This window comes from Tigriopus californicus, chromosome 10, assembly GCF_007210705.1.
Source record: "Tigriopus californicus strain San Diego chromosome 10, Tcal_SD_v2.1, whole genome shotgun sequence".
NCBI lineage: Eukaryota > Metazoa > Arthropoda > Copepoda > Harpacticoida > Harpacticidae > Tigriopus > Tigriopus californicus.
In genome coordinates this window covers 1,352,486-1,370,080 of record NC_081449.1, presented here as the reverse complement: position 1 = coordinate 1,370,080, position 17,595 = coordinate 1,352,486, and the positions used below count along the sequence as shown (strand labels likewise).

Genomic DNA, 17,595 nt, shown 5'->3' with positions numbered 1-17,595 from the left:
CTTTCCCTCCTTCTCCCCCCTCAATCTCAATTCGACATTGTGCCAATTGCAATTCAAACAATCCAAATAACCGAAAGCGACTTGGGAATCGAAACCTCTTTACATTGGGTGGATAGGTGGGTGGCTGGTTATTTGGTTGGGCGCATGGGTGTACACTAATGCCGGACTCACTTGACTCACTCGACTCACTCGGGCACATTCATCCACAAAGATTTCATGCCCTTATTTGTGTTCGTCACTCTGGCAATTCACCCATTTGGAAGTGATCATCAATCGCACTTTAAAGCACCCAAATAACAGTCGATGCGAGTGGAAATTTTGGAGCGAAAAGGGAGTCAACCGGTTGATTTGTTCATTTGGCTGCTGCTACCGATGCTGCCACCAGCACCATCTCCGCGACAACTACCTCCAACCATCACAGATGGGCCTAATCCCCTAGATAAGAAACAGACGGAGGAGCACCTGCAGGTCCAAACATTTGGGCTCCTCTTACGATCCTCTTCAAAACGGGGCGCAATCGATGACACGTTATGGTAAAATCTTCATTAGGCCCGGATGACAAATGATCGCAAGGGACCGGCCGCACCATCTACGGCATTGACTACTTACTACCACTACGTACTGACTGCAGGTAGTAGTCAGTTCACAAGCATGTACAATGTGAGGAGCGACGACACTCCCCACCGGTCGGCTGATGATTCCCACTTGACTTCGAATTTTCCGGAATGTTTATAAATCACATTCCTGATTTTGGACAGATTCCGGGAACCGCATTTTCTTTCGAACACTGGCTTATTAAAAAAACACGAACGGACCAAACAAACGCGTCTTCCACAGAAGTGACATGAAACAAAGCCAGCTTGCAAGTTCGCAGCAGAGCCAAAACATGATCCAATCAACATTTGGCATATCAAGGGAATCTAACCCGACACCACACTAAGCAAAAAAGACGATTATACACCCTGGCATTGTTGTACGATCGTTCACTATTTACCACTCAGGTGCGGTAGATTTCAAAATCGAAATTGCGAGCCCCCTCTATAAAACTACCTTTAATTGGTTGATCTACTCAAGTGTGAAGAAGAACTTTTCACCCAGTCTCACACACCGTACAGGCTGATTGATTGCTGGTTGTGCAAATTAGACTCCGGATATCTTGAACGAGAAATCCTTTGAAGTGTCCAGTACAAGATCCGTGTTCAACACGTCGTACCTTCTCAAGGACATCGGTAGCCATGGACCACCGAGCTTCCATTGTGGTAACAATTAGAGTGAGCTTGAGAGGCACGTAAATTAGCACACGCTAATGTGGATATGGCCACACGATTGGCCAACTCTTCACCACAAAAGGAAATCCACAGATGGGCGGGCAACTTGACCCATGTACATATTAGCCACGTGCGTTTTGCACATCGACCACACAACGAGCACCCTTGCGAATTCCATTTTGTTATCATTTTCCGTTGCCTGGATGCCCAGTATCTAACAACGCAATATCGGGCATTGGATGGACACAAGAAAATATCAATGATTAATGGTTAAGTTCTACTTTTACACATTCTGCGCAATCCGTGTCCATCCAGCCTTACTGTACATACCACTGACGCCGAGTTGGGTCTGGTTGACCTCTGGACTGTGAGGGAAGATTGGTGCTGGTCGGTCCGAAGACACGCAAATATTGAGTATCGAAACGAGATTGGAGATTAAAGAGAGATAAAGACCCCCAAAAGGAATGGCTGCCATGATGGTCTTCAGCCTCTCGGTTGGCCGCTCTACCGATGTGTACAGTAGGTATGGGTACGAGGAGGCAATGGGCCAAGGATACACATGTCGTGCCAATATACTGGCCTGAAAGCTCGGCCAGCACAAGTTTTGCCCCCAATGAATTGTAGGTCAAGTGCCTCTCTCGCAGAGCATGAGGTAACGATTATGGTATCAGTTGTCGGGGTAGCATTGGTCTCTGTTGATTGGTCATTGATTCCGGGTAGCTGATGCGTGCTACATTCATTTGTTGTCATTTACGGTCGGGAATGTTGTGGTTTGCTCGGTGAAAGATCACGGATCGTATCCCTGTGGTTGATTAAGAAATCAACCCACGTCCATTTGACGTACCATAAAGCATACCAGTCTTGACGTATCTAGAAGTTGTAGTTGCAGTAGTAGCAGTTGTAGTAGCATGAGGGGAGTATACTAAGTTAGCGCTTGTAGTGTTGTCATCTGATTGTGTGCATAAAACCAAACCATGTCCAGAGCGAACCCCGCCACAACCCTCCTGTTTGATGATTTTCCTCCCCCCCCCTAAGTCTTCGTCTTTCATTCCTCCTTTTCCTCCCCTACGTCTTTTGATCTCTTTTTCGGCAGAGCCATCATTAAGTTGGAAATTCAAGCCACCACAGCTGACCAACCGCAATCTTCGTTTCGAAAACAGTTCGTGATCACATCGTCAATGACAACTTCATGGCGGGAAATCTGCCAATGTATCAAAACAGGGATCTCATTTGTCCCACTTAATCCCGGCTCGTCAGAACAAATGTTTGTCCAACACAAAACCGTCTTTTTCTTGCTATCGGAATAATTCAATATCATTCCTGCAAATAAATCCAATCTCGAGAGTCGCATGACTTGGCTAATTTCCAGTGCCAATGAAGTAGACAAGTCTAATTCCTGTCAAAAAATCTTAAACGCACACGCACTAAAACAAACATGTCCCAGAATGTCTCCATGAATATGGCGGTTTCTCCGAAAAGCTGCTGGAAGCCAAAAAATGTCGGGTCTGTTGTTGATTTTTTGTCTTCCAGAGAATCGAAAAGCGACCTCTCTGCCCAGACTCTAAAAGACCCTCTGAAGGAAGGAAGAACTATTTTCCATAATCTATTCAAAAATAGAGGCACACCTCTGGATTTTCTAGACAGATCGCGAAATATGGCGTTTAAAACAATCATTTTATCAATGGGAAAGAGTGTCATGGTTTCCCCAAGCCGGTTGAAAACCCACAAAAAGTGGAAAAAGGTTGCAAATTAATGGATTGGCTCCCATCAGATTGCATGTCGCTTGGTTAATGGCGCAAGATTTGGACCCCTACATAAATGCAAAGTGTGTTCTACGACAAAATATCATTAGATAGAGGCTGTTGTCGTACGAGAGGGTCTGGATTAGTGAAGTTGTATGGCTAAAATGGATCTGGAATGGATTGGCGGAATGCTTCGAGCTGCAAACGTGTTCCGATACCCTGAATTCTCGAAGACCGCTCGACGTAATTGAGGCTGAATGGTATTCCCTCAGGAACGACCAAGTACAAATGTTGAAGCACTTGGATTTCCCTCATTTGCAATGCCCAATACAGTCCTTAGTCCTTCCTCCCTGCCTACAAACCTCAAGTGATCTCTTGGAATATCTCAGACTTTCCCTAACCGTTGGCTATGTTTTTTGTTCACAGAGGTGTGTGTGTGTGTAAGTGTGTGACAGAAGTAAAAAAAAAACTAATCTTAAAATGACGACAGGTTTTTACCTTCATTCAGCTACAGTTCATCCTCACCCCAGTGAGCATACCAACGACTTTAATGGGGGAGAGAGATATTCCATGCTCAGGAAATATGACAGCTTAAACGTTGTCATATCTTCTTAGGCTGGGCCCACTCAAAAAGTGCGTGCGTGAGCAATGACTGTCTGACCTATTTCTTCCACTTATGCATTTCACACCTCCCACGCGTCAATTTCTGTAGCCGAGTGCACGAAAAACCCCATCCATGACTTGAATGGAATGTTTGCGAGTCCATTTCAAAACCAACAAGACGCCAACAATGGCCATTCAAGTCCCACCAAATTTACCTTAGCAAACAACCACTTGAAAACAACATGGGCCCCAATCGGGCTCACAATAGAAATGGGGTCAGACTCTCGACAGTGAGAATGGCGGCCCTGGGTGTATTACCATTGAGTGCATGAAATCAAAACAAAATACAAGAGAACACGTGTGCGCCTTCCAAGCACCAACACGCCAACTTCATGATTTCTTATATTTGTTTTTCTTGTGCTTCCAGATGACTTTGAGGATGCCATGGACACCTCGGCGCCGGAAATGGTGCCCACGTGGGATTTGGACCTTAACCTTCGACTCCGACAATTGGATAATGTCCTCTCGTCCAATCACAATGACAGTCCACCGGGGCCGACAGTGGAAAGGCTCTCATCCAAACAACCGGCGGTCTTGCCCCGATTCTCTGCCCCTGCGTCACAATCGCCCATCAAGAAGTTCTCGTGCGACCCCTGCAAGCAAAATTTCCACTCCTCTCGCAGTCTGAGTCAGCATCGGATTATCCATCACTCAGATAACAACAACAAACCCGTCCAGCAATCAAAATCCAAGTCCACGGACACGGTGTACGAATGCCAGTTCTGTGACATGACCTTCCATTCATCTGCGTCGAGAAATACCCACCGGAGGAAGATCCATCAACGCGATCACCTGTGCGTCAAATGCGACGTGGCCTTTGGCTCGGCTCAGAAGCTGGACCGCCATCTCAAGACCCACACCGGGATCAAGGAGTTCAAATGTGAGACATGTGGCAAGGAGTTCATGATCGAGCGCAACCTGACTCTCCATTACAAACTCCACTTGGGTCAGAAGGACTACAAGTGCGACATCTGCGAGAGGACTTACTTCACCAAGAGCGGATTGCAGGCCCATCAGCGCCAGATCCACAGTTCAAATACGGGAGAAATATTCAATTGTAAAGAGTGTCAAGTGGCGTTTGCCACCAAGTATGACTTGCTTCTCCATCGAAAGATCCATCGAGGCGCTTCGGAACGTTGCCCGGTGTGTAACCAGGGCTTCTCCAGTCAAAATGAACTGAAGCTTCACAAGATTGCCTGCCACTCGAATCGCCCGTACGCTTGCACCAAGTGCCCACATCGGTCCAAAACCAAGGACAAATTGGACCGCCACATGCTCTGCCACACCTCTAAGGACACGTTCCGTTGCGAGCATTGCGACAAAACGTTCGTGTTCAAAAACTCCTTGAAGAAGCACTTGGAGAAGCGTCGTTGTCTGGTCCTCAAGATGCGTTTAGGTCACGTGGATGCCAACGGCAAGCCCGTCAAGACATCGTCCATTCAGATCTCGAAGGAGAAGGAGTCCAATCAACCTGTGGCTCAAGCTCTTCCGTCGGACCTAGTCCCAGTGGCCTCGATCACGTTGACCCCTCACTTGGGCCAATACACGCCTGTTCTAGATCATCAAAATCAAATCGTGCCAAACCTGTGTCCGTCTTCCTCGCCTTCCTCGTCCTCCTCCTCGTCCTCCTCATCGTCGTCGTCCTCGTCCTCTTCTATAGCTTCATTATCGCCCATCCCGGCGTCGGCCTCACCCCAAACACCGCAAAATCAACATCACAACCAGCTGTCAACGGCAGAGGAGGTCCAACTGATGGCCATGTCTGTTTTGAGTCAAATTACCTCCCTGAATTCTAGTTCCAATGAAGAAAGCAACAACCACACCATTAACAATTTCAATATTAATTGCCTGGCCAAGTCTTGACCTCGATGAACTTGCCCCAAACGAAAGGAAGAGATCGACATCGTTGAGAGAAAAATCATTCCACAATCAAAAAATAACGTCCATACAGGGCTGTCAACTAGTATTCAATCTCAGTTTCCCAATATTAGAACCGTTATTACCAATTATTATTACCATTATCATTGTTATTATCATTTTCACGATTGTTTTCAGCACTATCACACTGTTATTATCATCATCTTTTCCAGATGTAGTAGCCGTCAATTAGTAGTATAAAAATCCCTGTTTCCCCGTTAGACCAAGCAAGAAGCTAAGATTACGATAACCCATTGCAATATAGTTCACATCAGACCATTTCAAGTCAAAGAGGCCATTTCCGAGACGTTTGCTCTCAATCATCACACCGTAACTGTATAAACTGCCTTAGGAATTCAGTCATAGTTCTTACACCATATTTATAAGTAGATCAATTATATAAATATATTTAGAACTACTCTATTGTCGAGAGGAGTAGCAAGATTATTCTGGACGTTCTAGACCCCACGTGGAACATCTTGGACACTTTTGGTACACTCTCCCAAATCAGCCGTCTGATATCTTGAAATTCTTCTACATCCGTTTGATACACTTCAATCAGCGTTTGAGTAGGGTCTCAAGATTCTTGTCATATCTAATTCACTTCTGGGTATTTTGTTACTATTGTCTATTTTCAAGTATTTTTTATTTGTTGGTGTTGTCCTTGACAGGCCTTTGTTTTTACTTTGATATGTTACTACCTTTCGGCCATCTTGTATATTTTTGAGTAAACTCGATGTCCATTGTCCCTCCTTGAACCTGTTTCTATTTCTAGATCTATTTATTCAGGAAGCTCCAAGTATGATGAACGATGAAACTCTGTGACCTCCTGCCAATCTATGCAACACATTCCACGTCCTCATCGGGAGTTTTTTTTTGACAAGGACCATGCCTTTCGAGATGTATTTATTAGCCTCCACCTACTTAGCCCAAATCTAAAACTATTGATGATATTTCGTGCCCCTTCAATTATTCTACATTCATTTTTTTTCTTTTTTGGCATTTCTCTCTCTACAAACAGATACCGTTATCAATCCTTGATCAAAGAACCTCTCTGTCTCTTCTCTTATGATACATTTCCATTTCCACGAAATACAACTGCCGTTAAAACTGTCCTTGAGCATTTCTAAATTTTTGGGACGTTTTCATGTTCTCTGCCGTTAAGGGCCGACAAAGGGGGTCCAACTCCCACTGAGGTCGCTCATGTCTAACTCTGCATATGAATCCAAGATAAAATCCATTACTTTTTCAAAAACATCAATGATCCAGGTCTTCATTGAAGGAATGGTTCGTGTGGCATTACAATTTAATACACTCACAGTTTTATTCCTTAACATGCTTAAAAAACCCTTTAGCATAAGAAAAACTGTTTTTGTACTTGATTATCCTGGATTAGACTTTTTTATTTTACCAAAAACTTTTTGAACCATTAGAATTTTTTTCTCGAATATTTCGCTTTGTATCTTGTTCTTCTAGTACCTCCACTGTTTTGACGAGTATCCCAGTGACCTCCAAAAAATTGTGCTGTCATCATCAGACTAGGTACCACATCAGGCAGTTGCTACTTAAAGGATACAATAGATAACAAAGCTCCCGTTTGGCATTTTCAAACAAACTTATTCATATTTGCACCAGGTTTTCTTCAGTTTTTTTTACAAATTTTGAAATAAGTTTTGAAAGCTATTTATTAGATACTGGTTGTCGGACTCGGAAGTTTTTTCACAAGAATTTGTCCAATTCTGACTTCAAAGATGCAACCGGATCAACAAGGCCTACGTTTTCCCCACGAATATTAAAGGGAAGCAAATTCAACAATGAAGGAGGCCGAGAAAGAAGAGAGTTCGATTTCATTGTTCGAACTAGTCTAGACTCTGAGGATTTAAGACCATTTCAAGGTGCATTACAAAGATTTTGCCCTCAGAGCTCCTTGGAAAAATTATAAGAAATTTTAGCGAATGTTAAGATAATTGCTAAACAAATTTCAAATCCACTCATTGGTCAATTGGTCCCTGGCACATTCACATTTTTGTGATCTTCATACAGTAGTCTATGTCTAATCTTAGTTTGTTGCATGGTTTACTATAGTGCTGGGGCGAATCTGGACGTCCGAGTGCACTCTAGTCTTTTACCCGATTTTGATTTTTCGATCTACCAGAAGGGACTCGAGTCCTGATTTGTCAAAAAGACGATTTATTTTTTTCCTAGAATTTTGGAAGATGAGTCTTTTCCCTAGACCTTACTCTGCAGAAAAAGAATCGAGTCCTCTGCCAGATTCGAATCCAGACTCGGCGGGTCCGGCAAATAGTCAAAATATCAAAGAACTCGTACGAGTCCGACTTTTGCCGCACTCGACCTAGCTCTAGTTTATTACAAGGTTCATTGTTCTGGTTCTTTTGACCTACCTTAAGGTTTTGTATGCACTTTGCAAGATACAGGCAATATCTAAACCCACTATGTGTCCCCCGAATCTTACAAGACTCAATTGTTTACATTTTATTTTCAATCATTAGATTAACAATAACTGATTCTGGCAATCAGATAATTCATCAGGTCTTGCAGCAGCTTTCATCGTTTAGGATTTTACTTAAAGTTGGTACAGTGTGATTTGGCGGAATTCAATGTGGTTCTCTAGTGACCGAATGTTTCCCCAACTATGATTCCAATGGTTGACTGTCATCACTAGATCATCGGCAAGGTAAGCTACTGACGTACTCCATGGCCAAGGACGTCTAGAAACATGGACAGTGACAGACAAAATCGGCCTGATAGGGGAAAACTGAATCCTTTTTCAAAATGCATAAAATTATATAAAAAGCTAACATGGTCGCAATCAAAGTTAACTAATTTATATTTCACATCTAATTGCAAAGAAATTTCATTCACAGTTATGGTGCACAAAGTCTACCGAAGACAAACCTTTAAATAGGTTGTAGTCATTACTTCATTACTTTGATCACCTTTCCCAAAATCAGCCAAGCTCATTACCTTGGCAAGATTCTTTGATTAAATGAAGACCTTATTTGATTAGAGTGAATGTTTCAAAAGGGAAGAAAGCTTGGCCTCTGTTCTGTTTAACTTCCATATCTCTAGAAGTCTGTAACTAAATAAAACAATGGTTACCCAGGACAAGATTGAATGTGGAGTACTTTATTTCCAAGAATTCTTCATTGATGGAGATTATTTTTTTGCGAAGATTGTAGTGGTGGGGTCGGCGTTACTAGTTACAATTACATCTAATAAAATTTTAGAAGACCAATATGTTAAGGTTTTTTGTTACTGCCAACATGTTTCGCAAATGAGCATTGATACTGTTTTTGCTTTGCACTGCGTATTTGTCATACTTTGCTTTATGCTCGTTTGGCTAAGCTAACGGAAAATACAAATAAGGAAGTCAATCTTTTTCAAAATTTGAAATACTTCAATAATATAAGCTTTTGGAAACGTTTTCATGCCTTTTTAAGATTTGAAATCTTGAGCAAACATAACTTCCTTTTTAGAACCATGTGCCCATAGTCATTGATAGATATGGCGGAGAGTCAAAAAAATTGGTGCTGCAGCAATCTCAAGTTAAAATAAGATTTCGGTCTGAGTCAGGGCTATTATTTTAACTGAATTTGAATGAGGAAATGTAAACAATAAAACAAATATAACAAAATTTTGAAACGGCAAGCACATTCAATATTGTTAAAAGTAAACGCAATTCTTAGCCCTGCGCTTCTCTCTGTAAGAGATATGAAAAATATGAAGAAAAATGGAAATGAAGATTGCCTTAAAGCTTCAAGTTTCGTCAGTTGCCAACGAGAAAACAAAAAACTAAGTGCCACTCTGGGTCGTAAAAAAGGAACGAGTAAAGGGCATTTTTTGGGCTATTAAGGTCGTTACAATTACAAAACATAAAATCTTATGGGATTACATTTCCTTTTCTTGGTTGACTCAAAGACAGTTTGAACTGTTACTATCAGTCAGGCTGGCCAGGTAGCATTTTTGATGCTAATTTTTGAAAATTAGCATTATTTCAAAGCCGCTAGCATTGGATTTTTATTAGCATTGGTCTGTTTTTTAGCATCAAACTAGCATTATTTGTATAGTCCAAGCATTGCGAGATCTTGTTTAGCATTTTAGCATTTTTCTAGCATTATTTCACTGAAAAAATGACCAAAAGGGAGAAAAGCAAAAGAAATCTCACAAGGGAAGCTACATTTGGCGATGTTAACAATGTTCTTTCATAGGATCCCTTCCCGTTGCATGAAATTGATACGCTGCAGCCAAAAAGCTAATTCCATTGTTTACTTTACATAAAGGAAGCAAAAATGATTTTCATTCTAATTGCTTTCTCAATTCAAAGGAAGATTTAGCCAAATTTCTGTTTGTAAACATATTTTTGGCCCACCAAAAATTTTGGGTTGGCTAATACAAATCGAACAATTGAGTAAAATGGTCAGTGAGAGGACGAAGTACCAATCATTAAGTAGATGTAATTATGGGTTGATTTCACTAAAATATTCAAACAAACATAAATGTTTTGGTTAGTTTCATTGTTCTCCGTAAAGTGTTCCCCCCATTTGAGGTAAACCAAATAATCACAAGATGCAAAAATAGCAAAAAAAAAAAATCAGAATGGATGAGATTGACAAACGATTGAGCTCTATGGATAAAGAAACTTATTGCAGCTAATGTCCATTAGCTATTGCTAATGTCCGCTTTGAAGCATGATGCATGAGCAAAAAACATTTTATCTTATTTTCTTGATCTAATCTCGCCCAAGATGAACATTTTTTGGCGATATAATCAATTTTAATTTGTGTAAAAACACCTTGTTCAAATCCTAAAATACATTTTACTCAAATAAAACTTGTCACTTTTTGGTGTCCCCTTCTAAGTCTCAGGGTTCAAAATTAGGAGAATATCATAATCACAAACTGAATCAATTTTATTGCCAGGTTTTAGATTTTTGTGTTTTTCAAATGTTTTTTTTCTAAAAGTATAATTTTCAAGATGTCGCCTGAACATATCCTGTCATAGAGTGCCAATATAATTGAATTGTGAAACTGAAGTTCTTTATGAGCACCATGAATACTTTGCCTTTCTTAAAAAGTAGCATTGTTCTAGCATTTTTGAATTCCAATTAGCATTCTTTTAGCATTGATTTTGCACGAGCTAGCATTGCTAGTAAAAAAACCTGGCCAGCCTGCTATCAGTACAAAATAAAAAGCTTTGATGAGCGCTGACGCTGCCTCCAAAGACAAAGGTTACTTTGTTCATGTTGAAAAGGTTTGGTGGTGGGCATTGCTAAGTTAATACCCTTAAATGTGAATATGTTGCAAGTTACTCAAACTTTTATATATGTGACGTTTGTCTTAAACTAACAAGTTTGCTACTATTTGTTGATTTGGCCAAACAAATGACATTATGTCAAAATGACAAATAACAAACTTAAAAAACATTTCAAAAACAAAAACAAAATAATCCTCATGTTTCCATTTATCTTTAATTGAACAATAGCAGCACACACATACTCACACTGAGAACACTCTGAACACTGAGGTCTCTTTTCCCTGCCCCTCGTTCGTTCCTCCGTTCGTTCGTTCGTTCGTTCGTTTCGCTCTATGCCTGTGTCTGTGATGATCGTGGTGTTGGTGGTGGGTGCTTAGGGTCCCACACTGAGAACACTCTGAACACTGAGGTCTCTTTTCCCTGCCCCTCGTTCGTTCGTTCGTTTCGCTCTATGCCTGTGTCTGTGATGATCGTGGTGTTGGTGGTGGGTGCTTAGGGTCCCAACCGGAGGTGGAAGAAAAAGATGGAGGAGTGCATGGTCGCCCAAGTTTGAAGTGGACCAGGCCACTGATGGAGACCGCCGTTGTTGGTGCTAGTGATGATGGTGTGGATGGTGGTGGTGGCGTGTGTGTGAAGGGGGGGGAGAGAGAGAGAGAGAGAGAGAGCGAGAGAAGTGAAGAGACTGAGGACTGAGGAGGAGGAAGGATGGGGAGACGGCGACATGATATGAGACTTCTTTTAGAGGAGAGTGAGTGAGAGAGAGAGAGGGAGAGAGAGAAGAACTAAGCCACTTTATTTGCAATTATTCGTGAGCGTTGGAGTGCCGCGTTTTCCAACAATTCGACAGTCGGCGGTTGCTTGTTGCCAATGTCAGACCTTTAGACGCATTCCAAGGATCTTTCGGGACAAGCAAGACGGCTTTGGGTCCATCCAGCATCTCATATCACTCTCCATTGGTTCTCAAGGAAGGGCCTCCGCCTCCGCCTTAGCCTCTTTCCTCTCTCTTCTCCCAACAACAAGAAGGAACTTGCTGCTTGTGTTCCAGTTTTTGCTCGAGGTGTTGTGACTTGTTTGACTAGCAAACCGTCAATCCCTGTCGGTCTTACATACAGTGATCCCAAACTACGGTTCTTCCACGAAACAACCAACAGCAACCCCCACCCAAAAGATCTTCCAAATCCCTCTAATGGATACACGCCGCATGCCCGAGTATTCAGTGAGAATTCGTTGTAGTGAAAACATCCACTAGCCCACAAACTGGAGTCATCACAAGTTTTGATCTGAGTCCGCTTAAAAAGTGCATGGAGATTGGAGAAGTACTGATTTTCAGTGTGCTTGACGAGAGAAGCCGGATCGTTAGAAAACCATCTATTCATCTTCAGTGCCAAGTAGACGGACTAGTTTCCATTCACAAGCACATGTGGTAGAAGACAAGCTTCGGCTTCGAGCTCTCATTCTTCGACGTCGTCCTTTGGAGTTACTTTTGAGCAGCTAAATCCTTCAAACATCTCTGACCGTTTTCCAGACTGAAACAAGCCCCTTCAACGACTGCAGCGACGTCTTTTTCACTTCGACCCTGCTCTGCTTTGCTATATCACCATCCATTGCCACACAGGGCCAAACGAGAAGAAGAAAAAAACCAAGCCAGACAAAAAGGGACGACTGAAGGAGAGCCAGGAAGCCAGAAGAAAAAATCCAAGCATTAACTTCACTCCCCATCATTTGGCATTAGGTGACAACATTGGGGGTGAATTCCTCCCTAGAAGCTGGTTTAATTGCCCAGTAAAACATGAGTCCAAGGAATCCAACTTGCCCTGTTATGATCTAGAGGAGCTAGGAGGGTCTCCTAACCAGCCAGAGAGACCGGTATTGTTACCATTACCAAAGCTTTAATTTGGGTGATTTGAAACCAACCCCTGTTCCTCTGAATGGTGCTTGTAGTCTCGAGTCCAACTCATCACGGTGGCGAGCGTGTGGAGTGACTCGGTCTTTGGAAGCGCAGCTGCTGCCGCCGCAGCCGCAGCCGCTTCCACCGGTCGTCCCACGGCCGCATCCACCCTTGGAACGCACCACCACCATCACATGGCAGCTGCTGCCGCAGCGACACAAGCAACAGGAATGGCCATGGGTATGGCCGGGCCCCATGCCCAAATGCCCAACCATCACCATCATGCAGCCATGATGCACGCCAAAAGACCTCTTGAAGACCCAAATGTGGGTGTGGGAGTGGGCGGTGTGGGAGGTGTGGGTGAAGACCAAAGGCTAAAATACGGACGAATGGACACCGAAGAAACGGGTGGAATGAGTGCTGACAAGGAGAAGTTTGCCCGTGAAAATCATTGTGAAATCGAGAGGCGGCGTCGGAACAAGATGTCCGCCTACATCACTGAGTTGTCAGATATGGTTCCCACTTGTAATGCTCTAGCCCGCAAGCCCGATAAACTCACCATCCTCCGCATGGCCGTTGCACATATCAAGTCTCTCCGAGGCCTTTCCAGTACCCCTCCTCAAAACGATGCCTCCTACAAACCCTCCTTCCTGACTGATAATGAACTCAAGCACCTCATCCTGGAAGCTGCCGACGGGTTTCTATTTGTGGTCTCTTGCGATACTGGCAGAGTGATATATGTGTCAGATTCGGTGACGCCTGTGCTGCATCACGCTCAAACAGAGTGGTTTGGCACCACAATTTACGACCACATCCATCCGGAGGACTCGGACAAGGTCCGAGAGCAGCTTTCAACCTCAGACAGCCAAAACAATGGCCGCATCTTGGATCTCAAGACTGGCACAGTCAAGAAGGAAGGTAGCCAAAGTTCCATGCGCTTGTGCATGGGTTCCCGTCGGGGATTCATTTGTCGAATGCGTCTGGGCCAAGTCAGTCCCGAGTCCATGGGCTACATGAACAGAGTGCGGCACCGGAACGTCTTGGGAATGAGTGAAACTGGTGATAGCTACACGGTGGTCCATTGTACGGGCTACATCAAGAACTGGCCTCCGCAGGGAATCCAGTTGGACCGCTCCCAAGAGGAGGAACTGCATGGGAGCTCATGTTGTCTCGTTGCCATTGGCCGTCTCCAGGTCACATCAATGCCAAATACGCATGACTTGTCCGGTGCTGAGAGTGCCCTAGAGTTCGTGTCCCGTCACAATGTTGAGGGCAAGTTCACCTTTGTCGACCAGCGTGTCATTCACCTAATGGGCTACAATCCTAGAGAGCTCTTGGGGAAGTCTTGTTTTGAATTTATCCACAATGAGGACCAAACCCATATGAAAGAGTCCTTTGATCAGGTAGTCAAAATGAAGGGTCAAGTCATGAACTTTATGTACCGATTCCGAGCAAAGAATAATGAATGGATATGGCTGCGTACAAACTCCTTTGCCTTCCTCAATCCCTACACTGATGACATTGAGTACATTGTATGCACGAATTCGACAGCCAAAACAGGAGCAGCCAGTTCCACCATGACCAGTGCCGATCCCATCGTGGCTTCAGCCAGCAGTGGAGGAACGACCACCAATGACTACCGTCATACCCCCAATTCGGGTCTGGATTATAGTCTCACAGGGGGAAGTGGGGGTGGGCGGCACCAGCAAGACATCTATTCCAGTCACATGAGTCAGAGCCAGTCAGCCAATCCCAGCGCCGCCTCTGCGGCCTTGGGTGCACCCCCTAACAACCAGCAACAGCAGCAACAAGTGGGACCACCCCCACCCCAGGCCACCCCGGTCTATTCTTATGACCAAACATCATCGCCTGTGGCTGCCTATGGTTCGCCAGGTGTGCAGCCTGGTCGAGCTTCCGTGGGTAAGAACAGTGGCACGCCCACGCCTCCTCAGAGTGCGTGGACTCAACCAGTGACGGCCCCAGTGCCCGTGGTTCCATCAAGTGACGCCTACCATTATAGTAACCTTAGTCCGAGTCGCTCCCCCGGCCTTTATCGGACACCCACCCACTCAGCAGCCGCCAGTTCGATGTGGCATTGGCAGGCCACGGCGGGCAACGGCCAAGCCACGGGCCTTGAACTCGGTCACCACCTCAACCCTCACCCTCATGAGCAGCATCAATTAGGTGATATGCTCCACGTTCTCGGACATCACGGGGCCATGGCCCACTCGACGGCGGCCGGCATTCCTCCTCCCACCCATCACGGTTTTGAAAACCTGGGTGGGATGTTCACCGGTCAATATCAATAGTGAATACTTGTGAAAACACTCTCTCACACACACACACACACACTTACGTGAGAGAAAAAAACCAACCCGAGAACGAAAAGGAGACATCTGACTTGAGTTGGGCGCCTCCTCGCCAACACGGCAATGCCGAATTGCACCGTTGTCGATTGTTGTCCCCATCGCCCCCAACGACAGCAAAACCTCCTCCTCCTCCAACGATAATGACGATGTTGGTGAAGCTCATGGTGTGCTGCTCTTGCGTTGAAATGGACAAGTTTGCCTACTCCTCATCCTTCTCAGCCATGCCAAAAAAGGTCAACCACATTTTTAGTAATTTCCTTTTTCCCAACGCGACGTGACTTGAACTCTTTTTGAGTTATTTTGCCAGTCAGTCATCATCACAAGTTTGACAAAACGAATCATCCACCCCCCCGTAAAAAAAAGTAGTACTGCGGACGTTCGTATGTACGTGTACTACAACATGCCACACCATCACTATTATGAACGAGAACAATGCTCAAATTATTCTGAGAACGAAATACGTAAAGACCGTGTATTAGAAATAAATGAAAAGACAAATCAATTGAAAGTTAACTCATCCAGAATGTGTTCTATTTGAACTCTTTCCCGCCACTTCACGGGAGTGTTATTGAAGTCACCATTGATGTTGGGATCCGGAGCTACATAGAACATACTACATTCTGCATAGAATAGTGACTGGTTGAATTGTCATGTACATACGTTGGGAGTATGTGGAGCCAAAGTCGAGTTATGTGAGGCGTACAGAACCTAGTATTGTGGAATTGGTCTGGGATTGTTCCTCGTGACCGTGTTCTTCCTCTTGTTCTTCTTCCTCCTTCTTCTTGTCCTCCTCTTGCTTCCGATCTGGGTTGTCAGTAATCCCTCTCACCTAAAATATTCATGAGAATCCTCCTGAAGCCCTCATTTGCGTATTCTTTTCTGCTACTTCCCTTGTCCGTTCGTTCGTTCGTTCGTTCGTTCGTCCATGTGCTCGTACTATGTGCAAGTGTAGGCATACATACGTAGAGCACCACCGCCAAGAACTCCCTCGTCTTGTGCCTCGATCGAAAAACATTGTAAGAAGTCTGAGAAGAAGGAGAAAAAAGTTGCTTTCAAAAAACAACAACAGCTTGGGAATGTGTGTGTGTGTGTGAATTTGTTTTTGCAAACAAATGCCTCCAATCGCTCATAATTGCACCCTATCCATTCGGTCAATCTATTTGAGTTTCGTTTCTGTTCAAACTTTCCTTGGGCGGCGAGATTTCCTCGGAAAAGAGATTCTCTCAAGTCATCACTGGGAAAGCGCTTTGGGTGCAGGTTTAATTTCAAGTCCCAGCCTAGATAATGATACCAAACCAATTGTTTTCTGAAGGAACCCATTGCCCTTGGCAAGACAGACTCGAATTTCTCGATTTTACAAGCCCCACGGATGGTACTGGGCGATGGTGGTAGGGTGCGAGTGATGATTATGATGGTGTGAACGTAACAAAAAACCCTGCGAGACGCCTCTTCCGCTCTGGGATTTTGGAAGTCCTCCGTTCGGATGTACAACGTGCTAAACGCCTCCAGAGCCAGACTCTTGGCTAAACTCAGGAAATGTGTTTTAGGGCTGTTAAGATTGGGAAGAAACGAAATATGATGAAGTCCATTGCCAGACTGATTTAACGACCATCCATCGGAGGAAAACCATTGGCAGGGTTCAAGCTCCACGTGGCGTTGCAGAGCTCACTCATTCACTCACTCACTAACTAGCACAACTAGCGCGTGAGTGAGTGAGTGCGTGAGTGAGTGAATTGGTTGCTTGGTTAGCTGACTGGTTGGATAGTTGGTTGGCCGGTGGTGGTGGTTCACTTGCGAGAAGGAATGAAGGAATAAGATGTTAAGCCTGGATGATCTTGACGAGGGGTGAGGGGTATCATCGATAATGGAATTGAGTGTGTTTTTTTTCGACGAGGTTCTCAGTCACCTGTGAAAAATGACGCCAGAGCAGCGAGCTCGAAGACAACGACCATCATTATCAATTAAGCACCTTCATTAATCAAAACCAACTTCTGACTGCCACCTCCAAGGTAAACATTGCTGCTGCTGCACCGGCTGATAGTGTTGGTGCTGTAGCTGTTGTTGTTGTTGAGACCGCAATTTGGCACTTCTTTCCATTTCAATTTCAATCTCCGGTGGATTCTCTCGCCAGAGCCGATACAAAAATGTGACGAAACACAAGACGACGACCAAGAGGACTAAGAAAAACCAAACTAAGCATGAAACTTTTTTATGGAAGTGATAATGCTTCTGAGAGAAGAAAAAAAGCCATTGACAGACTAAGAAGGAAAGAAAAAGAACGAACCAACAACCCGAAGAGTCCTCGTATGTACTACATACCGGTGCTACAACAACTCGTACCAAAAGGGGCTCATGGGTTTATTCCCTGAAGTAAAAGAGAAATAAATGGCTCATAATAACTCCACTCTCTTCAGCCGCTTCAATTCGACAAGTGCTCTTGTACCACAAAGAGAAACAGAGTACACCACCTTCCA

The 17,595-nt window shown here is 44.1% G+C and overlaps 2 protein-coding genes across 2 annotated transcripts in view; both read left to right on the top strand.

Moving 5' to 3' along the window:
* LOC131888610 (serine-rich adhesin for platelets-like) overlaps positions 1-6,705 on the top strand; it is a 15,012-nt gene extending 8,307 nt beyond the window's left edge. The window contains exon 2 of the mRNA XM_059237509.1: positions 4,041-6,705. Coding sequence (XP_059093492.1) covers positions 4,041-5,536 — 1,496 coding nt within the window. The 3' untranslated portion in view covers positions 5,537-6,705. The remainder of the gene's footprint in view (positions 1-4,040) is intronic.
* A 4,847-nt stretch (positions 6,706-11,552) lies between these two features.
* LOC131888612 (aryl hydrocarbon receptor nuclear translocator homolog) lies at positions 11,553-15,623 on the top strand. The gene has a single exon (XM_059237512.1). The coding sequence runs from the start codon at positions 12,947-12,949 to the stop codon at positions 15,059-15,061; it is 2,115 nt and encodes a 704-aa protein (XP_059093495.1). The 5' UTR covers positions 11,553-12,946; the 3' UTR covers positions 15,062-15,623.
* Positions 15,624-17,595: the final 1,972 nt, after the last annotated feature.